Here is a 26,111-nt window from a genome sequence, read left to right on the forward strand (position 1 = left end):
CCACCTTTGACAGATGAAGGCCACCCCTCTCTGCCGAGCCCCTAGCCTACCTTCTCAGACCATCTATGGATGGTGGATTTGTAAAAAATACACCCAAACGGGGCATTTTCCTTGTTTTCCGTGGTGCCGACTCAGGACTGAGCAGGAAACAGATGGGCTGCAGACTCAGGCCGGCCAGGGCCCCGGTGTCGAGCGTGGAGAGCAGGGCCCGTGTGGGCATCCTGGGCCGGCAGGCAGAGCAGGAGGCTCGCCCACCTTCCCCTCCCTGGCAGCTCGGCCTGGCTCTGACATCACTCTCTCCCATGTGGACTTTCAGCAGGTGTGACCTCCTTACCCACATGCCCACCCCAGGCCGTGGCTGGCCCTGCAGGGAACAGCAAGCACTGGAGACCTCAAGGTGGCCACGTGCTCCTGTGCTCCCCGCAAACCAGTGCCTTCACGCACACGCGAGTGCACAGGCCCTCCCTCACGTAGAGGCGTAGGCCTGTATGCGCTGCAATAGCCTGTGTTGGTTTCCTGGCACCTCCAGGCCCTCACGAGCACCCCCATGTGCACACCTCCAGGACGTGTGCTGGCAGGGTCTGACCCCTCCCGCCTAAGCAGCCTCTCTGATCTAACCCTGCCCAGACACTGGGGAGGGGGTTAGCCCACTCCTCCCCAGAAGGGCCGTCAGAGGCATGACACCAAGTGTTTGCAAACCTCCAAACCTGCCTCCTTCCTTCCTCCTCTCTGCTTCTGGGGACCAGTGGTTCCTTCTCTGATTTCCCCTGGGCCACCAGAAACCCCTAGTTGTGGCTCCAGGGAGCCGGGGCGGGGGTGTACAAGGGCAGCCATAGGGAAGCGGAGACACAGGGAGGTGGAGAGAGGCTCAGAGGAAACAGCAAGGATCTGAGATGTGTGGGAGGCAGAGTCGGTCCAGAGAAGACAGCGGGAGGCAGTGGGAGGGCCTCTGGGGTGGGTCTGAGCGCAGGCTCCAGAGGTGCTCAAGGCAGGGCATGGGGTAGCCCAGTGGATGTCAGAGAAAGGGAAGCGCGTATGTCCGGGAGGACCTACCCCAGCCTCCTAAGTGTGGCCCCCGCCTGGTGCCCACCCCAGGAATGGGCCAAGCCAGGAGTGTCTTCTGGAGCAGCAAGGACCTCCCGAGAGCTCAGGCACCCCCCTGAAGCCAGCAAAGGCAGAGGGACGAACCTTGGGGGAGCACAAGAGGGCAGCCTCTCCCACACACTGACCCTACGCAGCTCCCCAGCATGGCTGGCCCCTCTGGGAGGGCAGGTGAGGGCAGGGCATGTTAATACCTGTAGATGGGGTCCATGAAGAAGGGCGACGGCTTGGCGTAGTGCAGCGACGGCTGCTGGGGCAGCTGCGCCGGGCACACCTTGGGCAGCCCCTCACCGGCACCCAGCCTGCGCTCGCCATACACGTGGTTCTTGCGGGGCTCCCGGCCCCCTCCGTTCTGGCTGGCTCGGACGCGGCTGCCGATGCTCAGGTCCAGCGGCTGCTCCTCTCCAGATGCGGGCGCCGGGGGCACCTTGGGCACGGGCAGGATGGGCTTGGCCTCTTTTGGTTTGGTGGTGAGGTCAAAGGGGGACTCGGCACTGGGGCCGCCCACCTTGAGGGCATCCCGGGGTGACTTTGGCTCAGCCTTGACCAGCAAGTTGTGGGTGAGTGTGCGGTCCGTGAAGGGGTAGAGGGCGTGGGGGAAGTTGGGCAGGAGCTGGAAGGGGAACACGGAGTGGTAGGGCAGCGCGCCCAGCTTCTTCTCCTGCATGCCCACGAAGCCGGGCCCGAAGTACTTCTCCGCGATGGAGGCGATGGCCTTGATGGAGTCGCCCGCGGCCCCCGACGCCGTCAGCAGCTGCTCGTCGGGTGGCGGGAAGAAGGAGTGCTGGGAACAGAAGAGGGGCACCTCGCCCACGCTGTTCGGGGCCCCCGGGGGAGCTGTGCCGCCCCCACACTCGGCCTTGCCCTCGGCCGCCTTGCCCTTGGCCTTGGCCTTGTCGCGGTCGCTGTCCACGTCGCTGTCCAGGTCCGAGCCCGTCCCTGTGGTCGTGTCCAGGTCGGTCCCCGTCGTGGTGTTGACGTCCTCGAAGTCGCTGCCGTCCGACATGTCGCTGCTCCGGGTCTTGAGCTTCTCGGCGTATGAGTCCTCGAGGCGGCTCTCGAACTTCTCCTCGGGCCCCGAGGCTGCCGTGGCGCCCTGGCCGCTGTTGCCGACGGCGGAGACGAGGGGTAGGGCCGGGTTCCCCAGGGGGCTGGGGAGCTTGGCATCCTGGGTGTGGTTCAGGGGGCTCTTGAGCAGCGGCGTGGGAGGTAGCAGGGGCGGCCGGGGGTACAGGGACGGAGGGAAGATGCCCGGGAAGCCGGGGGTGAGCGCGGGGAACGCCGGGGGCGCCGCGGAGAAGGGCAGGCTCCCTGGGTGCGGCCTGGAGGGGAAGTACTCATTGAAGCCCAGGCTGGCGTGGTTGAGGTTGGGAGGGGGCTTGGCCTTGTCCATCATGGGGCTGGGGGTGAGGGGCAGGCCCGGGGCGAAGATGCCGCCTGGCGGGTAATGGTTCTTGCCCTCGCAGAAGCGCCGGTGCTTGTTGAGGGAGGAGGTAGTGCTGAACATCTGCCCACAGTCCTTGCACTTGATCTGCGTGCGGCAGTCGGCGTGCATCCGCTTGTGCCGGCACAGGTTGGAGAACTGCGTGTAGGATTTGTGGCAGACCTCACCTAAAACATCAGCAGAAAGCAAAGACGAACACGATATGAAATTAAGAGAAACTCTGTGGTTTCCGGGGAGCAGGATGAAGGGCGCTTCTGGCCTCGGTGACAGGAGCAGCCCCTGCTTGTGTGTGAGCACGTGTGTGTGTATATGAGTGTGCCTGCACATGTACATGCAAGTGTGTATGTGTTCGTGTGAGCACATGTACATGCATATGTGTATATATGTGTGCCTGTATGTGCTTGCATCTGTGTATTTGGGCACACATGCATGTGTGTCTGCAGCCACACGTCTGTATGCATGAGTGTGTGCCGTGCATGTGTGTGCATGTGCATATGTTGTATGTGTGCTGCCAGTATATATGTGCTTGTACGTGTGTATGCATGAACACATGCATGTGTGCATGTACTTGTGCCTGTACATATGTATGCTGGTGTATGCATGTGTGTGTGCATTTGCACTGTTGGTGCAAGTGTGTTGTGCACGTGTGCACAAGTGTTTATGTGTGTGTGCGCACATCTGTATCCATGTGCCTGCACGTGTGTGCACACATACACACGTGAGTGCACTCTACCCTGGCGCTGCCCTCTGATCACCAGCATGGATTGGCAAGGACCGTCTGTGCCTTCCCTGGGGTCCTTGGGCCAGCTTGGGCAGGTCTCACAGTGACTCAACCTTCTCTGTTGGAAAATGGGGTGCTGCCACTGCTGGCGCCCTCCTTCCCCAAGAGTGTCTGCAGTTTGGGGTCCAAGGTCTTCTGAAATCGCTCCCAGCGTTGGGTGACGCCATGGCATGCAGCCCCGTCTGCAGCTGCATCAGCTCGCCTGGGACTCCGGCCCTACCTGCCTGCCCACTTGGTGACACTGTCCCCGTAGGGGAGAGAGGAAAACACCAACCCCCCAGGGTATCTCCGGCTTTCTAAAGTTGAAAACGATCCCAACTCTCTCCCTCCTCTCTCTGTCCCAGGCCCTGCGACCCACACCCAGGAGACAGAGGCCTCCGGGGGACCAGCCCACTCGGGCTCTTCTCAGGGAGTGTGGGCTTTGGGAACACGCTCCTGGTGGTGCACGGTCACTGTCTGGGGGTGTCCTGAAGGTGGGGATGGGAGGGAAGCCCCAGTTGGGCTGTGCGGAGAGGCGCTGGTTCCAGGTTTGAGAAAAGTGACACCTCCCCAAATTGGGAGGCAGAGGCAGCAGGCTGCTCTGCTCCTGACAGGAGACAGCAGCGCCGGCCAGAGCCCAGCACCAGCACCCGAGGCCCAGTGGACCCCGTCTCGCCATTTTCCCAATGGCCTGTGGTGGAGTATCTGCAAATCGCCAGCTTTCTTTCTCCTCTTGTTTTTCTAACCAGAAAGTGAGGAACACACACACACATGCATGCATGCATGCACACACACCCTGCGTGTGTCTCTCTCTGCAGGACAATTTGCTTCCTAAACGCAGCCCCAGTGGAAACAATGATTTCAGCGTGGCTCTTGCTCACCACAAATCCTCAACTGCCTGATGTCACGCTATTCCAGCCAAGAGCTTTGGCCCTGAGATTATCGTGTTCTTTAATCACAACATCTATTTATATTAGCGGCTCTGCCTTCCTGGTCGTCTGGCATGGCGGGACGTTCTCAAGGCTGGGGGGAGAACGTGCTGCCTGATTTAACGGCATCTGCCCTTTCTGGGAGGTGCCAATGCAGAGGTGCTGCTCCCCGGGGATGGTCTATAAATACCCCCGTGGCTCTGCTAGCCTCCAGAGGGCTCTGTGACATACCCCCGGCCCCAGCAGGGCTCTGTCAGTGCCTTGTTGGTGGCCGCTGCCCTCCTGAGCTTGGAAACTGGCCGTGAGCAGGTCTCCTACCCCAGGCAGCTCCCAGGAGGGGCCTCCCAGGCCAGCAGCCAAGCCTGGGCACAGGGAACCTGGGAACCCTCCGTTCCCATCCACCTGCTCACATGATGGGTGGGGGGTTCCTGCAGAAACGCTGGGGCTACAGAGAGGCCTCTGGGAGACTGAGGTCCCGGGAGAGGCAAGTCCCAGACCTAGGATGGCTGACAGCTGGCTCAGAGCTGGCAAAGTGAGGTGGCTGCCTGCAGGGGCTGGGATAGGCCTGGGCAGCCCACAGCAAGCTGGACGTGGGGACCAGTGCCTGATGGAGGGTGCCGCCCAGGCCCTGCCAGGACCCACAGGGGCCCTGGCCAGTACTTGTCCCGGTCAGCAGTTTCTTTTCCTTGTAGGTTGTGTGTGGATGCACATTCCCCCACCACACACACACACACACACACATTCCAAAATTTCTGGAAAGTGCCCACAGGAGACTGCCTGCCTGTGCGCCCAGATACCCCACCCCCTCTCTCACATGCACACACTTGACCACCCTGGTCATCGAGGAGGGGGCGCGGGAGCTTCTAGCCAGGTTTTGGTGCTGATCCACAGGTGCCGTGGGTGTGCACCCACATGCCGCCCAGGGGTGGATGCAGAGTCTGTGCACACTAGCGACTATCCGGCTTCAACTAGTTGGTGGCAACTGTGTGCCTCCAAGCGACTGCTCTCCTCTTAGAAGTGCCATGTGGGTACCCCCCCGCCCCGTGCGCAGCGCTCTCTCTCCAGGCCTCACCACAGCCCCCTCCCGTGGGCCACAGGATGCGCAAGATCGTGCTTCACGTCTGACTTCTAGAATTTGTGCCACCCTCTCTGAACGAAATGTTCACACACGCAACCTGGCAAGCGCAGGTTTCTCTTTGGCTTTGCCCCTTAGCCAAAAGCCAAGGCCCCAAGGCGAGTGTGGAGCCCGGCAGCAGGCGGAGAGCGCTGGCCCCTGGCAAGGACCCGACCAGCTTGCCCCAAGCTCTCCACCTCCACAAGGGGAGGCTGTGCTGGCTCCGGGAACAGCGGGCTCAGATCCTTCCAGAGAACGGCAGCTCCTGGAACTCATGTGATCCACGCGATTCAGTGAGACTTCACACAGCTCGTGTGCATGCCCACAAGGCAAGAGCTCTTAAGCCTGCATGCAATTTTCCTGAGTCTCAGCTTAAAAACTCTGAGCTACTATCTGGTGCACACATACGCACCCCCTCCCATAGGGGGACTCGCTGGGATGCTCATCCCCGGAAAGTAGGACACCATGCACCTCCAGTGGCAAAGTCATGACCCCCAGCCCCACCGCCACCCAGCTTGCCTCCTCCCAGCTCCCCTCAGAGGGAGTGGGCCTTGCCCCTGGAGCCAGGCGGTGGGGCTGCCCACACCACTGCTTAGATGCTCTCTTTCCAGGGCCTGCAGGTGAAGGAGGTGGTGGGTGAGCAGAAAGACTGCCCTAGAGGAGGGGCCGACAGGCAGGGCTTTGCTTCCTCGCCTGGGGGAGCCAGTGACCCAGGTGGATTATGGTCTGAGTCACTTCTAGGAGGACAGTTGGAACATTGGGCTGGGGGCAGTGGGCAGGAGGGGGGCACAGTCCCAACTACCCAACAAAGACTTGACTGGCCAGTTGGCATGGCCTCTTTGGGGCAGGTGTCTGGCACCTGAACAGCCCCCGCATTGGTGAAGACACCCTGACCCAGTCCCCAGGCTCGCAGAGTCACCTGCTCTCGCACTGATGTGCTGGAGCCCAAGAGGCCCTGGTCCACGACCCGGGGTCAGGAGCCAGGCCCCTTGAGCTAGAACTCAGGCTCCGCAGCATGGCCTCCAGCGCCTGGTCACTTGTCTCTAAGCCTCAGTTTCCCTCTCTGTCAGCTGGAGATGGTGCAGCCCTGCTCTGTACGGTTCTGTAAGGATGCCGTGAGATAATGTGCGTGAAACGATGACTCAGCGCAACGCTGGTGTGAATGGCTTAGTGACAACGTTGGTGTGAAATGACTCAACACAACTTGTGTGACATGAGTTAGCACAATCTCGTGTGAATGATGACTCAGCGCAATGCTGGAGTGGAATGGTGACTCAGCACAATGCTAGGCAGAGAGGAACCTTCAGTGGCTTCCAAACCCACTGAAAATTGGGGTCGTGACCTTGCACTGGCCCACAAGGTGCCCGGGACCTGGCCTTGTGATGTCTGACCCCTCTCCTCTTCCTTCTCCTCACTCAAGCCCTAAACCGATCCCGGCCTCAAGGCCTCTGTGCTGGAAGTCCCTTGTCCGGCGCCTCCTCTGCAGGCGCCCCCTCGGATCACTCCTGCTTGTCTTCAGAGGCTGGGCCATCCTGGCCTCCCATTGTATTCACAGGGGCAGCGGCCCCCCACCCCACCCTGGGCCGCCCCCTGGCACCTAGAGAGCCTCCTGCCCCCCAGGCTGAGGCCTGTCACATGTGCTGTTATCATTTATATGGCTTAGCCTATCTCCTCCACTGGGGGGTAAGCTCCATGGGGACAGGGGCCCAGCAGCTTATGGCCAACCCCTGCCCCTGGACAGCGGTGAACACGCAGCCCCAGGTTCCCCAAAGGCTGCGAGGGTGAGCAGCGCTGGATGAACATGTGGCGGGGCGGGAATGGGACGGCGGGCCACTGGCTCCTGCAGGTCCTTCCCCACCACCCACTGCCACCTCTGGCCACTGGAGGGATAAGCGTGGGGACCAAGGCGGGTTGTAGGGGAAAGGGAGGCCAGACCAAGAGAGCCGAATCACAAAAGGAGAGGGTACAAGGAAGAGAAGGTGGCACCAGAGAGCAATGGGGCCGGGGCTTCACATGGCAGCAGGAGTGTTGGAACAAACAGGAGTCCTAGGGGCGGGCAAGAGGCTGAGGAGTCCGTCCTGGGCCTGCCTCCAAGAGCGCCTGCCCCAGATGAGCGGCCCGGCTGGGGACGACTTACATATGAAAGGCTTGACGGTGCTGTGGATATGCTTGTGCTGCTTGAGGCCCGAGGATGTGGCGAAGGTCTTCCCGCAGTCGGGGCAGGCGTGCGCCCGCGCGCCCACGTGCTGGGAGCGGATGTGCCGCTGCAGGTTGCTGGGGTCCGTGAACACCTGGGGAGACGGACACTGTGGGCTCCCGTCGCCTCTGGCTGCCCTAACCAGGCAGTTCTGGTCGAGGGATGGGGCTCTCACTCGCCGTTCTGCCCCCTACGCTGAGCCTGGCCAACCAGCTCTCTGCTGGAGCCGTGACCCACCCGACAGCACTAGGGGAGCCGCCCAGCCTCCCCTAGACTCTGATTCCTCAATAACAGTTCCCAGGAGAACTGTGGCTGCGAGGATGCTCAAGGCAGGAACACAGAAAGCGTTTTTAAGCTGAAGTGCCATGATATGGGATGGCTTGTGGGTGGGGAGGCTGACCCCTGCCAGCCTCACCTTCCACATCGGGGGGGTGGGGCCGGGGGCAGGAGCCCTCCCTGGAGGGGAGTCAGGTCTGGTGCCGCTCAGGCCTCGTTCCTGCTGCGTGGCCCAGCACACTTCCTCTCTTCCCGGGAAACAGAAGGAGCCGGATGACTCCCGGGCATCTCACTCGCTCTCCACCCTTCATCTGGATTTTTACAGCAGGGGCGAGGCAGGCGCAGGCGGGCCGGTGAGCACGCGGAGCGGGGCTCACATACGTTAGTTACCTTCACGCAGTTTTCACATTCGAAGCGCTTGCCGCTGTCGTGGGACATCTGGTGGCGGATGAGGTTGGACTTCCAGTTGAAGGCCTTGGGACACTGGTCACACTTGTACTCTCGCTCCTCTGTGTGCACGATCATGTGCTGCTCCAAGCTGTGCACAGAGGACGGGGGTCACCGTGGGGCCCACCACCCGGGAAGAGGGGCCCTGAACCCAGCACGGCCTGTTCTCAGCAGCCCCTCGGAACCCCCACCAGGTCCTGCTGGGGGATCAGAGCGAGTCCTCGCAGCGTGTCTGCCCACCTCCTCTCTGGACGGGGCAAGGAGATGGAGGGGCAGAAACGGTCTTCCCACATCAGATGGGGAGGCAGCCGGTACCTGGACAGAAGCCGATGCCCAGAGAGGGCTCAGGCCCTTGTCCAAGACCACCCTGCAGGCAGCCAGAGGCAGGGCGGGACCACAACTCACTTCCCAGCGGCTCTTCAAGACAATGTGAACAGTGAAGCTAACCTTGGGCCTAAGAAAAAAGGAGTCTGGAAGCTTTTGACACTGCCATGAGCCCCAGGGTTGGGTGAGGCCTGGGAAACCCAAGGACACCGCCTGGCCAGGCCGAGAGCCCGCCACGCACACATGAAGGAGGCAGGCCGGGGTGGATGAGCCGGTCTCCAAATGAGATGTGATGGGGTGGGGAGGGCACAGCTGCCCGGGAGAGGCCGCGGCACTTGGACGAACGAGCAGCTCCTAATCCCCTCCTCTCGGGGGACAGCCCGCTTCTCCTCCTGTCCCAGGTATGACCGTTAATCTTCATGAAGAGAGCAGCAATACATCACGGCCCGTTAATTAGGGGCCCAGCCATCCATTAGATCAGAAACGCTTGGTTCCTGCGCAGCACAGATTGTATCTTTTTCCCTGTTGTTAATTGTGATTTATGTGTTTATGTAAAGAAAACACGGACCCTCTTGAGCAGCGCTTACCGCCAAGGGCCTCAGTCGGGATTTGCCCAAACGCTTATTTTCTCCGTCATCTGTTCAGGGTGGAGGGTTTCCCGTCCCCAGGGAAGCCGTGGGGGGATTGGCATCAGTTCCCCCAGTCCCACAGCCAGTTAGTGACCTGACAGGGTTTCACTCTGACTTTGTCAGGCTGTCCTGGAGGACGTTCTCGAAGGCAGGAGGAGGGACCCACACTGGAAAAGTGGCCACGGGTCCCTAGAGGACTGGGACCATGTGTCCTGGCTGCTCCCCACGAAGCCCAGGGGTTCTCACCAGTCCCCAGGGCCCCAGATCCCAGGTCCTGAATCCTGCCGGGCCCTGGAATCCTGCCTGGCAGCTTGGGCCTGCTCTAGGCTGACCATGTCCAGTTGTCACACAGCTGGCCTGGTACTCTGTGTCCATGTCTGTGAAGTCTCCCTGGACAGACAGGTGCTGCCCATGGGGAGCAGAGGCTGGTGCCTGGGGTGGAGGGATAAGGGGACTCCTGGGTACCCCCTCCTGCTCCTGACCACTGTCTGAGAAGGAGTCACTCACGTGTCTGGAGGGCCAGGCCACTCCACGAACCCCCGGGCAGCAGGGTGTTGCCGTCCCCCGTCCTTGTCTCGGACTTTACTGCAGAAGTAGCGCTGGGGCTCGACCCCTGCACGTCTCGGGGTCTGGCCCTCATTTCTTGACTTCCCTCTAGTCTGTCTCCACAGCTCAGCCCTCACTGTGCAGAATGGCCAGGCCAGCGGTGTCTCAACAGGGCAACTTGTGGATCCTCCCGGGGTGGGAGGGCTCTGACCGGAGGCCTGGCCTTCACGGTCAGAGCTGGGAGCACTGTGGCCTCCAGCCGCCAGCTCATGGGCCTGCTCTGTCCCCAGCGCCAGATGAATGGGCCGGGGTACCTGCCCCTGAGGTGTGCCGCGCTCGAGGGGACCCTTGTCTCCAGCTGGCCCTGGAGTCCTCTGCGTCCAGCATGGACAGGGCTGAGGGATGAGGGCTGACCTCTGCCCTTCTCAGGCTCCCTCTGTGCTCCCAGGGCCGCTGACCCTGCTGTCCCAGACTGGCTCCTGGGGAGGGAGGAGGGAAGAGGAGCAGGCGGAGGGGAGGGGCAGCACCTGTACTTGTTCGGGAACATCCGCTCGCAGTCCTTGCACTCGTGGGCCTGCCCGTCGCTGCCCGTGCCACCCACGCCCTCCGGCTTGAGCTCCTCGCCCAGGCCCTGGTAGAGCGCGGCCCCCACCGAGCTGCATGCGTACTTCTTGTGACGCCGCAGGTCCAGCTTGGACTGGAAGAGCTCATCACACATGTCACAGCGGAACGTGGGCTCCTCTGCAAGAAAGAGGACAGGAGGCGGGTGGGCGAGCCTGAGACCTGCCCCAGGGCCCAGGGCCGCGAGGGGGTGCGGGACACCGTGGGGCCTGCCTCCCCCACTGGCTGTTCCCCCTCCTGCTTCCTTCCTGCCCTCATCCCCGACCTAGGAGTGGCTGCCCAGAGGGTGTGGAGACCACAGGGACCCAGGTCTGCATCAAAAGAAACACTGAGAAACGCTGGGCCCCTCCCTGCGTCGAGGTCGTTGTGGGCTTGAGAAGGCCCCCCGCTCGGGAGCGGAGAAGGAAGCCAGGCCAAGTGCTTTGTTTATGAATTAGGAGAAAAAAGACGACAGAGCTCTAATGCATATCATAAATTATTGTCGTCAAGGTCAAACAAATTAAAAGAGGGGCAGCTATTACTAAGTTTACGAGGCGGCATCCTGACCACTGTGCCAAGCCAAACAATCAGCCCAGAGCTGTAAATTTCCTCGGGGGACGACCTCCGGGCCCCTCCCCGGCACCCCCGCTGGCGGCCGCCTGACAGCAGCTCTTCCCCAGAGCGGGTCCCATCCCCGCCCGGGGTGGACCCCGGGTCCCTCTCAGGTCTGGAGAACACGTGCACTAAAGCTCTTGCGCAAAGGAACTGAAAGGTGTGCATGTGTGTGCTTGTCAGCGAATGTGTGAATGCACGTGTGCTTCTTGTGCATGGGTGTGCAACTGTGTGCGCATGGGTGTGAAGATCTGAGCCTACCTGCACCTGTGTCTATGTATCCTTGTGTGAATTTGTAGGCATTTTTGTGCCTCTACCCTCATGTTTGTGTTGGTGCGTTTATGTATTCACGTGTATGTGTGCACATGTGTGAATGTGCAAGTGTGTTTCTGTATGTGGCTACAAGTGTGGAAAATTTGTGTTTGCATATCTTCACACTAGCACACATCTGTGGGCAAGTGTGCCTGAGTGTTTGGGCATGTGTACATTTGCGCATTTTTGTGTGTTCATGTGTGTGCTTACTTTGCACATGTGAATGTTTCTGTGCACATGTGTGTGCACATTTGTGTGCTAGGTGAGCAATGCACAGAAATGTTAAGTATACATGTTCGTGTGCATGGTTGACTATGTGTTAGGTGTTGAGTGTGCATGTGTTGGTGTGTGTATATGTATATGAGCGAATGCATGCACATCTGTGTGCAAATATGCACTTGTGTGCATTGGTGTGTCTGTGTAAATGTGTATGCAGTTGTGCATGCGTGAATATGTGTGTGTGTATTTGTGTGTGAATGTGCAGGTGTTATGTGATTGTACTTGTGTGCGTGTGTTAGTGTGTGCTTGTGTGAATGTGTGTGGGATGGTATGCACACATTTGTGTGCAAGAGTGAAGGTTTGTGAGTGTGGATGAGTGTCTGTGTACACCTGTGACTGTGCGTTTGAGTGTGAGTATGTGTCTTTGTGTGCATGTGTTTCAGCATGTGTGTGTGTGTGTGTGTGCACATGCACGAGGACCCCGCCCAGCACTGAGCACAGCCTTAATAACTTTGGATTGAATGCTGACCAACAGGACCTGACCTAAGGGGTGGAGGAGCCAAGGAGGTGGGGCGGTGGGGGGAAGGGGGACCGGGGCTGCCCCGGCCCCTCCTTGTGCCATAGAGACCACGGTAACTGTTTCCCAGTGCTAAGCAGAGGGTGGGCAGCTCTGCAGCCTGGGCACTGCGGGCTGGGGAGAGGGAGGGCCACCTCCCCAGGACCGGAAGCTTCCCCGAGCCTAAGGGCGGAGGCACTGCTCCGGGTGTCTGGCCACACCCAGCATCCCCACTGGTGGGCACCCAGCACCCTCTGACGCCCAAGGGGACCTTTCTGCAGGAGCTGCTCTAGGTGCCCTTGGCCAAGCCCCCTGGGCGCTGGCCGACACCCTCGGATTCACAAGCACCGAATCACCAAATGTGACTTTTGTTCATGTCTTTGCCTGGGGACGTGTGCGGATGGGGCAGGCCTGGCAGGCTCCTGCGCTGGGCAGACGCAGCCTGAGGCTGGGCGTCCCCGCCAGCTCTCTGATGGGAGTCTGCTGTCAAGAAAGTGCTTGTTTGGAGAAAAACAAGAAGAGGAAGGGAAAAAACAGCTCGCACTCAGCGTCTGGGGAGTCAGGTTACAACACCCAGCCCTGCTCTGGGGCCGTGAGTGGGTGCAGCGGCCTGAGCTTGGGCCTCTGGGACTTGGAAGGCTCCCTCCCGAACGTCTCCCCAGACGCTGGCCTTCTCGCCTCCTTCCAGTCCATTGTGCAGCCGGCCCACACAAACCACAGGACTCGGGGATGGAGGAGACAGAGAGGGCGCCACACCAGGGACCCTTAAGCGAGCATTTGCAAACACAGTGGCCAGCAGGACCCTGGCATTCCCACCAACGGACAGAGTGGCTGGGCAGAAGGAACAGGGGCGAGGGGCCCCAAGGCCGACGGGAGAGCAAAGTCAGAGAAGATTCGAAAACAAAACCCATCAAGGCACAGGGCCGGCGCTCAGGTGCCAGGGTGGAGCCCCAAATATGATCCACGGGATGGGGGAGGTGGGCAGCGATGATGCACTTTACAGAATAACCAGCCGGCAAGTCCACGAAGCCTGCCTTTACAATAGAAACCGAGAACGCAGACCCTTTTCAGGAAAATGTCTACTGTGAAATAGTGTGACTAATAACATGAATGCCCGAGGTCTGAGGAGCCTCCACATGGCTGGCACTGTCCTGAGAACTTTACGGTATTCTCGCATCTAAGCCTCTCGACAATGCATGCACACGCAGGGGGACTATTTTTACGTCCTCTTCATAATTGGTAAACTGAGGCTGGAAGACACTGAGTCACCTGCCTGGAGCACTGAGCGGAAGTGGCAGAGCCGTGGAACTGGAGCCTTTGTACTGTGGGGTCCCCAGGAAACGGGCAGTGGAGCCCCGACTTCCCACTGCGGGTGTGAGAAATGCACCATGCGTGGTGTGGATTTCCTTTCTAGCTGAGGGCTGAGAGTCCCATTTCAGAGAAGAGCTGGATGCACAGACCCCACAAAACTGCTCTTGCGGGTTTATTCTGACGTCCTGGGCTGGAATGAGGCTGAGGTGGAGCCCTCCCACGGCATCATGATTAAGTTAGAAATGCAATTTGTATTTTAGTCTTTCTGGACCAAACTAAGAACAACCACAGAAGTCGAAATTTGAAAACAAAGACAAGAAAAAATGCCAACCCCACCCATCCAATAACACTGACCAACTTATTTTTCCAGTTTTGATGTGAAATTTGGATTTGGAATGAAAATTCAGCCTGATTTTTCACTCTGACGGCATTCGAGGGTGCCTTGGAGGAGATGGAACCAACCGTGGAGATAAATGTCACCCTCTTCCTCCGTTCCCCGTCCCACCATGGACCTGGGTTTGCCCTGATCGGAGGACAGAGCTGGGGACAGGACGAATCTAAGCCTTGCCCACTCCTGCTGGGGTGTGGACAGGTGTTCCTGCGGACTTCCAGGCAGGTAAGGCTGGCACTGAACACACACCTGGGGCACGCTGGATGCGGGCAGCAAGGACACGCACAGCCCACGTGGTTTTCATTTTCCCAGCACAAGCCATTCCATTTTAAAGAAATACTAAAAGAGTATGTTACATCCTGGTTATATTCTGTTACATTATATTATATTGTGTTATATCATATTATATTATATTATCTGTCTGTCTCACGTGCTTTATACACAATACACTACATCCTCTTGACCTTTTTTGGAGAGGGGAAAAGTTAATCATTTTGAGCCTTTCTCAAAAGAAAAGCATATTTGAATGGAAATGATTTTCTTTATTTTCTTCGAAGAGCAAGAAGTTCTCCTGAAAGAGAAATCTTTCCCCTCTCCATTGAAAGAGTAAAAACAAAATAAAAAGTCGCTGGAACTAATGAGTCTGAAAGTGGCTTCCCCTGGTCTGAACCACTTGTTGGAACACTGGACCTGCATTTCTTTACGAAGCTGCAGCCTGGAAAGAGCGTTTGCAGCCCCAGAGGGGCAGGACCCGGGCTCTCTCTCCCCAGCGAGCTGGCAAACCAGGGCCTCGTTTCTTCCACGACACCTGAACACTGTCCCCGGCAAAGCCCCCTGCCCCCAACAAGGGCACGAAAAATTGTGAATCAAGCTGAATCCTCTCCACGGGAATCCGGTGGGGGCACGCAGGGGGCCAGGGGTGGGGCAGAGCCCTCTCTTCTACCCAAACCAAACTAGACCAACGCGTGGCAGTCCACGTCTCGTTTGTCAAATCTGCACACCTCGCTCGTCCGTCTGAAGTTCCATCAGCAACTTTTCACGGCAGAGCAGGGATGTAAGAGGAAAATAAATCAGTGCCTAATGGCTTCCGAGAGCTGAGGGGGACACAATTATGTGGCATCTACATGCTAATCTACCAGACTGGAGGCTCAGGAGCGCTCAAGAGCCACTCCAAATTCCTGCCGTGATAAGGGGCCGACGCATTCAGCCGGGGCCGGGATAAAAGATTTTTTATGATAATTATCTTAGTGAGGAACATTTTTGCATTTTCTTTCTGTGTGAGTCAGAGTTTAACTGGGGCGGGGGGTGGCTGTCGGGGGGCAGAAGAACGATCTTGACAGCAAAGTGCGTGGAAGTCAAACATTTGCTCTTGGACTATTGTGTGTGGAAGGCAATTAGCCCACAAACGTTGGCTACGTTATTAGGAAAACGCAGACCCAGGTTACTTAGGATCCGGGGTCGGAGGGGAAATTGGAACCAAGGTTTTTAAAACCTTTTGGAAGAAAGAAATTTCGTTACAGAAATGAAACAGCCTCGCTGAGCTCTCTCCTTGAGTTGAGTGGGTTTATGTTTCCGAGTTCTCGTGTGTTATCTAAGATTCATAGGTCTTTTCAACAATTATTTTAAGGAAAATGAGACCATCCCCTGTTACCCAGACTCAGCCATTTATTTTTCTTTTCTTGACGGTCTAATTAAAACCAAACTTTAGACAAGAGCACGGATGGGACCCAGCTCATAAAATCGTGCTTCTGTGGTGAATGCCTTTGGAACATGAACTATGGCTGCATCAGAGAGGACCCTCAATGCTAGGCCACGCCCGGGGACCAAAAGGGTCAATTAAGGCAGAAATCTCTGTGTTGACTCTCGGAGGCTTCCTGCTAACTCCGATGCCCAGCTCCCTGGCCCAGCCAAGGCCACTCCACGCCATGACATTAGAGTGGCTCCTTAGAGAAACTTGCTGTTAGTGGCATTAAGCATTCATCCTTGGCACGTTGGAGGGGAGGGAAAGCAAGACAGGAAGGGAAAAATCAGCCACCCCCCTTCCTCCAGCGTGAGCAGAATTGTTAGCTCCGGACACAGCTAGAAGGGGAGACTGCTTTGCTGTCCACTTGTGGGTCTCGTTCAAAGACGCCATCTGCTCAGCAGCGGCACCCAGGTGGTTAAAGGGCCAACCCTCTGTTGCCAATGCAGCGTGCCTCGAACCAACTTTCCTCTGCCACTCACAACTGTTCCAGAATCCCCAAGCGAATGGGCGCATTGCTTCACAATGTGGATGAAGGAAAAGAAATGTGTATTTCAGAAATCCGAGCCTATTTGAGACTGGAGTGTTCTCAAGACCCTTTGAGAAGGATGTGGGTGTGGACGCACAAGGAAGAGAAGCACGTCTACTGGACAAAGACCAGGGATGAATCCAGAGGAAAGGGCATTCAGAGCGCTTCCCACAGTCCTGGTGGAAGAGCTCCGATGCACCATACCACTATGAGACCCACCCGCAGCCTTACATTTTCCCTCTCACCAAGTAAATTTTCCCTCTCACTAAGTAAATTTTCCCTTAACATTCCTCTTGGGCTTTTGGCTGCTAACTACAGATGGGTATTACCTTCCAGGACGTGTATGCCGTCTTGGCCCTCTAGTAAACGAGAGGGAAACTTCTCCCGTGGCACAGAGCTCTAGGGCGCCAATGTCTTGAACCCACAAAACTTTTTTTTTTTTTTTTAACTAGTGGGAAGAGCAAAAGATGCTGCTGCTACTGATAATAAGACAGTTTTTAAGAATCCCCCAGGACTCGACCGCTACAAAGATATAAGGCAGCACGACATCCATTCACCCATGTGGTCTGAGGGTCTATCTTGAATTCAGGGGGCAGCTCATGGAACCCAAGGAACGGGAAAGAGAAGTGTTTCGGTTGAGAGGGGACGCTGGTTCTACCCGAAGGGGGTCTGAGCAGGGCCATGGGCAGTAGCTCAGGGATGTGGCATGAAGGGATGGGAGGCCTTGGGAGCTCCTGGGCCTCTGCTCCTGAGGGTGGGGGCTTACCATCCAGATTGGGGGGCACCGTCCCCAGCGAGTAGGCACCTTCCTTCACATGCACCAGCAGCTCTTCTCCTGGCTCAATGTCCTTAATGACTTTATAATAAATCTAGGATGGAGAAACCAGAGAGAAAGGGTGAGCGCAGCCGTCCTTGTTGCTCTGAAAGCCGCGTTGTGCACGCCCAGCCCACAGGCCGCTTGACCTGCCTTGTGATTGCTGCTAAGGGGCTCCCCTCGGAAGTTTGCAGAATATGCTCAAAATGACTACAGGCCCTTTTAAATTGGTGTTATCCAGTTTTTAGATACTGGTACAGGGGATGCAAAATTAAATCGGCAAGGATTAGCCCAAAGTCCCCAAGCAGGGTGCGTCCCAGAGGGATGGACTGGGGACAGCGGCTCTCTCCAAGAGCCCGGCCTGGGTTGGTTCTCAGGTTCCTTTTGTCGATGTGTATGTGAGACACCCCTTGCCATTCTGGGTGGGGGGCTTGGGGTCTAGAGGGTGAATCTGAATGTTTATGAAAGAGGCCATGAACTCAGAGAGAGGTCCCCGGGGCCAGGACACCAGGCTGTGAGTCTCACATGAGCGTGGGTGCCATCCTCAGGGGGAGGCAGAGGGGACTGTGTGCCTGCAGCAGGCTTGGTGCCAGCGGCAGTTGGGGGCCTGCGATGGGGACACCCCTGAAAGCAGGGAGGAGCGGGGAGGGGCTGAGGGTGGGTTCTGCAGCGTGGAACAGGCTCTGAGGTCTAGGGAGTTAAATTTGGAAGAGCCGGCCTCAATACTCTGAGCGGCACCATAGCTTGCCCACGTGTCTCCTGAAAAAGAAGCGTCTGCATTGGGGGTGGTGGCCAAGATCTAGAAAACTCCAGCAACTCAGAGGGTCAGCGGGGCAGGGGCCATCTGGGATGGAGCCCAGGGAACAGGCTGCAAAGTTCTGGGAGACTTTGGGACAGAACTGGGGCCTTCCTTGCTTTTGCCACATCTTGCCTAGGACCCCCCCCTGCACTCTCTGGAGACCAGAGACACAGATCCTCCAGGTGGGGGGGGGGGGCACCCACTCCACACGTGAGCAGGGCTGACACCAGGGAATCCTGCATCTTAAACCTGGAAAGGTCAGACTGTGGGGTGCCTCTCTCTCAGGCCAGTCCACTGCCAACCACTCCGGCACATGGGTGTTTGGGTCTCTGTTGGGTTAACAAAAACCAAGGAGCTTCCAGGAGCCTGAAGCTCCGGCCACAGGACTGGCTGGGAGGCCAGAGAAAGACCCAAGACAAATTCATCTACCCTGGGAGACCCCGGGGGGCTGAGGCTTCTCCAGGCCGTGCCCCCTCCTCACTCCTCCAGAGTCATCCTCCTCACGGAAGGCCTGGTCAAGGGTCAGGCCAGGCTTCCCAGCAGCAGCTGGACATGCTCCCGACTGAGCTGGGCACGCAGCTTGCCCACCTCCCGTGCCCCCCCAAACATCTGGAAGACTGAGCTCTCCTCCTCTCCCCAGGCCCGGTCCAGTTGTGGACTCCCTCACATACCACCAATCCCTACTAACTCCGAACGATACCAACGAACTCTCAAAAGACACAGAAAGCCACAGCGTCTCCAATGCCCACTTGGATGTTATTCCCAGGACTCCAGGACAGCAGAAAACACAGCAGAAAAATGCGCGCATGCACATAGACCCTAGCAATGTGCAAAGTTTCTTTTCCCTGTACTCGTTTGCAATTTTACTTGGCAATTATTCTCAGGTATGTCGCTAAAATAATGAAAGATTTTAAAACGGGGAATAGAAACTGGACCATATTAACTTCTGTAATCAAGCCAATTGTTATTAAGATCTCAGTTTTGTATCATTTTACCTAAAAACTCACACAGTGGCTGAATAATTGTTTTTAAAAAAATCAGATGAGCCACTGTATTGCAAAATCGGACCCAAAGTGCATCTGACGCTCTGACAAAGCCCGGATGACCGCGGAGCCGTCCGGGGACGGTGAGTCATGGATTATTAATACGCGAGGACAACCGCACTTCATTTGGCAGCGGGCGACCGCATCCAGCAAGCGCATGCTTAGTGCCCGCCCGCGCCACCAGCGCCCGCGGGCCGCCGCTCCATGTGCGCAGGCTGGGGAAAGAAGGGTCCGACTGCGGCCGGAGTGGCGGTGGCTTCTGCTGGTCCCCGTTAGAGGGCAATGTGGACCCGCCCGCAGCGTCCCTCCCGGGCTGCGCCCCGCGCCCCCGCCCCGCGAGGCCGGCGGCGCGCTCTGACCTGGCGTCCCCGGCTCCGCGCACGGCTCCGAGGCGGCCGCGTCCTCCCGCGGGCCGGGCTGCTGGGCTCCCGCCTCGGCCTCCCCGTCCTCTGCGCCCCTCAAGGCCGCTGGCCTTCCTTCTCCGACCCCCTCCAAGGTCCACACGGCCTCCCAGGACCCCCACCCCCCGGAGTGCCACCGGCTCTTCCGAGACACCCCACCTCGGCTCCTAGGGCTGCCGGACGCTCTCCTTCAAGCCCCTCCAAGGGCCGCCAGACCTCCTGGAACCCGCACTCCGAGGCTGCCCGGGTCCCCGCCCCTCCCCCCACGCCCCCCCAGCTCCGACGGCTCCCCGACCTCCTGGGACCTCTCCACACTCCACCTCGCTGCAAGGGCTGCCGGACTCCTCCTCCTACGCCCTTTGAGAACTCCTGGCCTCTCGGGGGACCCTCCCCGCGGCCGCGGACGCAGACGCAGCCCCCGGAGCTGCCGCGGGAGGGTCTAGCACGCTGGGCCGAGGGGAGTAGATTTGTGCGCCCCGGGCGCCCCCTCCCCTGCCCGGGACCCACAGGACGGCCGCCCCCTCCCAGGCCCGGGACCCACAGGACGGCCGCCCCGGGCGCCCCCTCCCCGGCCCGGGACCCACAGGACGGCCGCCCCCTCCCCGGCCTGGGACCCACAGGACGGCCGCCCCCTCCCCGGCCTGGGACCCACAGGACGGCCGCCCCCGGGCGCCTGTCGGAGGCGCGAGCGCAGGACAGGAGGGCGGCGGGCCGGCAGCGGTGGCCCCCTGGACTTTGAGCCGTAGACGGTATTAATCGCTATTAGTGCTAATCGCAAGGCCCCGGGGCGGGGCCGGGGGGTGTGCCCGACCTGCCTCCACCTGGAGGAGGGGGCGAGGCGTGCGGTGGAATCGCCGCAAACGTTCGCAAACTCGGCTGGCCCCGCGTTCGCCAGGGCGCGGAGGTCCTCCAGGCCGGCCGTGGTCCACACGACAGCGGCCGCGTTTTCAGGCCCGTTTCCAACGGCACAAAGGCCTTATCAGCGGCCGCGCGTTGAGAAAGCCGCCGTTCCTGGTCCGCGGGGTCGGGCGACTTCCCGGGACAAAGGGCGTGCTTCGGTGGGAGCTGCTGAGGCCTGAGGCGGTACAAACCGTGCATTTACTGTCCCCAGCCGGGCCCCTTCCGTTCAAGCCTGTAATAAATTATTATTGCAGCCCCTTACACATTCCTGAAGTCGGTTTATAACCTTCCTTTCATTGTGTGCCCCTGTTCGAACACATTCAGACCCGAAGGCCAAGTTGGCATCGTGGATACGTGGATACGCTGAGCCTTGAGTTTTGAGGAGAGGGGAGAGACAAGTCCGTTCCTCAAGGAAAAAGAGAGCTCGTCTCTGATGCCCTTGCGTCCCCAGGCTCAGCTGCAGGAAAGGAGCCCAGAACAGGCATTTACTTAAGTGACAGCATGGAAGTCCTTGCACCCTTTCTGAACAGCTGCATCCCCTGCACTACTCAAACTGTCCCAGGCCGTGGGTGTTGTGCCGGCAAGGCTGAGCTGGAATTTTCCCTCTGGTTTCGGGATCTGAGGGTGAGGAAATGCCACAACAGCTGAGTTTACTAGCCTCATAAATGTCTGCTCCGCACAGCTTTAAAAATAAGGCTGCCAAACAGACGGGTCTGAAGTTAAACCCTCGTTTCAACATCTCAGGTTCTCTTTGTAGTGACCATGACTTCAGTGGACATGGGTGAACAGCCCCCAAAACAGCTCCTCAGAGTTACAACTGCATTTGCCGTTTTCTTGCCCTTTTACGGCTCTCCAGACACACAGAGGTGCTCCATCCATGTAGATGAAGGAGCCCTGGGACAAATCAATGACAAACGTTCTCAACAAAAGGAAGAGAAAGTGCCTGAGAAAAGCTGGATTTAGCACAGGCCATGTTCGTTTAGACGGAGACTTTTATAAAAATGAACATTCCCCCCCCCGACAATATTCTTAAAGATAGAAATATTTAAAAATTATAACGGCTGCCAGTTTCGGATTTTTCTTCTTAGGGTTCTTTATGTTTGTTGATTTTGTTTTTTAATATCAAATCAATTCACAAGGAAAGATGCTATTTTGGAAAACGAAGGTTTAAGTTTCACAATTTGCATTCCTACTTACTCTTAGAAATTTAAGATTTAAATAGATGAAAAACTCCATCCCCGTGACACTGCATAGAAGCGACCGGATTGCAGACTAAATGCCGTGGGTAGAGCACTGGCTGCAGCCCTTGCCCCGCTCCCTGGAACAAACGGTTTTCTCAAAAACACGAAAGTGATCGAGTGAACCGGACTGCTTCTTTTCCCCGTTTTACTGGTTTGAGAAACTTTAAAGGAGTGTTTGAGTAAAATATGTGAAATATCTTTCCGGGTGCTGATCTTTAAAAACATCGCTCTCTCTCCATCCTGGATTTGGAATTCAATTGTGCTCGATTTGTGAAGGCTCTTGGTACGGCGCGTGAGGGGCTTTTCACAAAAGAGAAGCACGGCGAGGGGAATTTGAATTTCTCTAAGATGGTTGCTGACAAGTAAATTCGCCCGGTCTGCCTCTTGCTTGTCCTTTTGAGAAAGGATGTTGGTCTGAGGGTTATCCCTGGGGATTTTTTGTCTCTTGGGGGATCCCCAAAGAGGCTTGGCGGGTCCCAGTCTGCCTCATTGCTTCAAGGACTCGGGAAGTGTCACTGTTTATCTTCACTACTTGCTGTCCCCAAGCTGCGGGCCATCTCTCTCCGGGAAAGTTTGTGGACTCTGGAACCCTGAGACTGGCTGAAGGGTTGTGCATTTGGAGTTTAAAAAACAACCTAGCTGATGTTCCAGGATCCAGCAGCGACAGCGTGGAGCTGCTGAGGGTTCGGGCAGAGGTCCTTATTTCTCTCTGCCCTTGTCTGTTGCTTCACTGCGGGAACCTTCCTCTGGCCTGCTCTGGTTGCCTTCTTTTTTCAGAGCTGGGCAGAAGCAGGGGACAGCGGTTCTGGAGTTGGTACCGTCCGCAGGCCCCAGGGACAAGCCGGCACTCCTTTCCTCTGGCCGAGAGAGGAGAAGGCTCGTTCCCCATGGCATTTGCCCCCTTCCTCTCTGCCCAAACGTGGCTGAAGCAACTTGTGCTTAAATCTTTCCGTTTTGCTGCTATAGATTCTGTCACCTTCTAGCAGCTCAAATTAAAAAAAAATTCTTTATACTTATCTCTTTCTTAGTTGTACGGTTTGGATCTGGATATTATTTATACACATATATAAATATAAATTACTGGTCACAGTTAAATTGTCTTCATCATTCTTAAATGGCTTCTTCTAATAAAGTATCTCATTTGGTCAAGAAGGAAAAGAATATAAATTCTGACAAATGATTGTAGCCAGTATTGTGACGGCGTGGTTGAATTTGTATCTTGTTCTTTGCCAAAAAGAGGGCCAGTTTGCTCCCAAGAGGGCACTGTAAAATGCGACGGCTTTCTGGCTCAAAACAAATTTCACGTATTTTTAAGTCTTTTGTAAACCGGTGAAGAAATGCTAAAACGAATCCCCTGCCCATCTCATGTCCCAAGGGAAAATTGTATCTAATTGGAAGCTACCATTTAAACCTGCCAATACACTTAGAATTTTAATTTAAAAGCTTGTGAGGAATGAAAGCAGAGGGAATAAGGAACCGTCCCCGCGACGTGTCAGAGCAGGGTGGCGGATGTCTGTGCCCTTCGTTTAAAGCCCCAGCCCTGGCAGATCTGGCAGGTCACAGCCCTGACGGACAGAGGGGTCCACATGGGGCCCAGGAAAGGGAAGCAGAAGGAACACGCCCTGCGCCCGCGGCCGCGCCTTGGCCCGGGAAGCACCAGGTTTTCATTAGAAACAAGCGTTGGCCTCATCGACATGGCGCTGCGTGGTTATCAGTCTGCTGATCTGCTCACGAAATGCCTTTGCTTAACACGCTCGGCCAAGATCAGCCTCTGTCTGCTTCCACTTTGGGGAGACCGGCCCTCTGCTCAGGCTGAGCCCCGCACTCTGCCCGCGGAATGTGCTGGTGGGTGCAGGTTTTCCTGACACCCGGCCAGCCCTGGAGGGCAGCGTGAACCCGCAGCCTCTCTGAGGTGCATACCGGGGGGAGGGTGGTGTCTGCCGCCCCAAGTCATGCTCCCCAACATGTGTGTGACCCCAGCATCATGTCACACCATCCTCAGCCTCACTGGCCACGTGCCATCCTGCCACCGACATCCTTGCCCTATTGAGGGACGTGGGGCCGAGAGAAAGAGCCGCGCTGTGAACTGGCCTCTTCCCACCTCCGCTTCCTCTACCAGGCACTTTATCCCCAAGCTCTTGTTTTCCTTCTCAACATTCAAACAAATCCAGGAACAGAGTCTGTGTCTCCCGAAACATTTCAAACCAACGCATTCACTCCTAATTGCAGAAAGTACCACCCCGGCATGATCTGAGTGTCTGAGTTCCCGAAAAGGAAAAGCAGGAGACGGCGGCAAGGAGGGCCGGGGGGCCGCCACCCGAAGTGAGCTGAGTCCCGTGGGCTCCTCCCTGCCCTCCGCTCAGGCTGAGCTGTGGGAAGGTAAATCAAGGCACCCCAGGCTCTACGGCCATGATCTGACCATCCCCCCAAAACCCCAGAGCAAGACTGGGTCCCCCCAGCTGTCTGCAGTGGACGCTTTCCTCCTAGTAGCTGGGCCGCCCTAAAGCCTGTGTTACCTCTGTGGACCATCTGTGGGCGCCACGCGTGTAGCAAACCAGTTACCTTTTAGGGGATGGGGCCGGGGCCAGGAGGAAATTCATGGCCCATCTTGGCCTCTGCTGCCCTGGGCTCCCCGATCTGGAGCCATGGGGAGGAGGGTGGAGGCAGGTGCTGGAGGAGCGGGCAGAGTGACAGGCTGGTCACCCCTCTGCGAGGTCTGCTGGGGCAGGAAACCCTCAGAGCCACAGGGCACCAAGAGGGGGTCTTGCAGCGCAGATGAGAACCCAGAGACAGGGCCATGAGCGCAGCACTGCATTCCCATGGCCATGGAGGTGACCCAGTCTGTGGAAAAGACAGCCCAGTTCACATGGAACTGGAGGTGCCGCTGCCTAGGAAGGAGGGCCGTCAGGGCCTCTGTGACTGCCCTTCCACGGCTAGGAGGCAGCACGCTGGGGTCCTCCGGGGAACCTGATGGACATTTGCTGAATTCTTTCAAGCCCTGGGGTTCACTTTTTATCACATCCATCTTCTCTTGCCCCAAATTGCTGCAGAAGAGCACATGTGCCTGTCCCAGGGCACGCTGGGTGAGGCTGGGAGGGGGGCACGTGGCCAGCAGTCTGGTTCCAAGGAGAACGAGGCCTGGCTAGACGGACAGAGTCGTCCTTGTGCTGTGCTGCCAGCGTCTGGGCTCCCTGAGTGCCCACGACATGAGCTGGAGAGCCGCCAGCTGCTCAGAGCCCCCACGGCTGGGCGGGTTGCATCTGTTCCCAGGGCCCATCTGGACGCACCATGCGGGCCACCCGTAAAGGCCGTGACAGGCTGAGGTTGATGACAGTCCCTGACCTCCAAGCCCCACGGATGTGTGGGTCTCTCCGAAGACACAGGAGCATCTGGGAGCCCAGGCTGTTTGGAGCGCCCCTCCTTCACTCCTCGAGGGAGCTGGGGCTTCAGGAACTCCCTCTCTGGGACCCCGACTCTGTTCCTGCCCGGTCCCTCTGTCTTCTGGAAATTGGGGCTAAGGTCATGTGCCTTGAACTTCAAGACAACATTAGTGCTCTTCTGACTTAAATGACTTTCCTCCTGAATCCCATCTGGCAAACTTGAAACTGTTTTATGGGTCTCAGATCTTCAATCTGGATCCCCTCCTCTCTGCGCCCGTGCTGGGCTGGGAGGAGGGGTGTGTGTGTGCGGGTGAGAGAGAAAAAGGGAAATTGTTCCCTTAAGTGTGTTTGTGTGTGTTTGCGTGTGGGTGTGGGGGTGTCCATAAGTGCCAGGAAATCCTGGTAGAAACTCTTGGGATTATAGAAATCTGAGAAACCCCATTAATAGCGTGTAATGTTTCCTTTTCAAAGAGAAGCCTGTCTTCAGATATCTTTGTTGTATTATTAATATTTCAGGGAAGTTTTTATTCCAGCTCCATGTAGAGTCGCGTCGGTGGCTTTGCAGCATCCGTGTTTCCAGCGGTCAGGACCGGGAACGAAAATGCTTTCTGCTGAGGCTGGTGGCCTTCCCAACGAGAGAGAGCAAGTCCGTTTTTGGGAGACTGTTTAAAAAATAGCTTGAAATCTCTTATATCCCGTTCAAAAAAGCATTTCTAAAAGTCACTTCATTCAAGCAACAAATATTGAGAGTCTCTGAGTATGTAAGAGCAGTTTTTCATATTATTATTATAGTTTAAAGTTATGAGCATTATTTTTCAAAGGAAAATACGTCTCACCAATTGCTCCCTTTTCTTTGCTACCTGAAATGCAAAGTCGAGATTTGACTTTTTTAAAGATTGGCCCTGAGCTAACATCTGTTGCCAATCTTCTTTTTTCTTCTTCTTCTTCTCCCCAAAGCCCCCCAGTACGCAGTTGTATATTCTAGTCGTAGGTCCCTCTGGCTGTGCTATGTGGGATGTGGCCTCAGCATGGCCTGATAGCGGTGCCATGTCCTTGCCCAGGATCTGAACCGGTGACACCCTGGGCCGCTGAAGCGGAGTGCGCAAACTCAACCACCGGGACATGGGCCACCCTGCAAAGTTGGGTTTTAGAAGGAGAAGCTGGGTGTCTGACGACTTCCCCGGTGCCGCCCGGCCCGGTGCCGACCGGCCAGCCACTCTTGCCTCTCGGTGGCTCACGCTCTCCTGTGTGTTTCGGAGGCCACGGCCACACAGTTGATTATGTTCAGACGGGGGACTTAGCGGGCATGTTGGCTGGAATCTCGGCTGGTCTGCAACACCAGGAATCACCCGCTGCGGGCGCAGGGCTCCTGTCTCCTCAGAGGGTCGAGGGGTTGACAGGCCCCAGGTGGAAGAATTTCCCTTTTTTGGGCCATTTCGGTGTTGCTTTTGCTCAAATGCACATCTCAAGTTCCCCATGAGTTTCTGAACTAAAG

At 57.2% G+C, this 26,111-nt stretch overlaps 1 protein-coding gene across 13 annotated transcripts in view; it reads right to left on the bottom strand.

Moving 5' to 3' along the window:
- PRDM16 (PR/SET domain 16) overlaps positions 1-26,111 on the bottom strand; it is a 347,520-nt gene that overhangs the window by 25,691 nt on the left and 295,718 nt on the right. For 11 of the 13 annotated variants that reach the window (XM_070604854.1, XM_070604818.1, XM_070604796.1 and 8 more), the window contains 5 exons: positions 16,805-16,907; positions 10,295-10,508; positions 8,212-8,359; positions 7,486-7,639; positions 1,296-2,712 (listed from right to left, as the gene is read on the bottom strand). In XM_070604854.1, coding sequence (XP_070460955.1) covers positions 1,296-2,712; positions 7,486-7,639; positions 8,212-8,359; positions 10,295-10,508; positions 16,805-16,907 — 2,036 coding nt within the window. Of the gene's footprint in view, positions 1-1,295; positions 2,713-7,485; positions 7,640-8,211; positions 8,360-10,294; positions 10,509-16,804; positions 16,908-19,053; positions 19,192-23,798; positions 23,935-26,111 lie in introns of those variants that run through there. The other 2 variants (XM_070604883.1, XM_070604874.1) reach the window with 2 other exon arrangements.

The sequence above is a fragment of the Equus przewalskii genome, chromosome 2, assembly GCF_037783145.1.
Source record: "Equus przewalskii isolate Varuska chromosome 2, EquPr2, whole genome shotgun sequence".
NCBI classification, from domain to species: domain Eukaryota; kingdom Metazoa; phylum Chordata; class Mammalia; order Perissodactyla; family Equidae; genus Equus; species Equus przewalskii.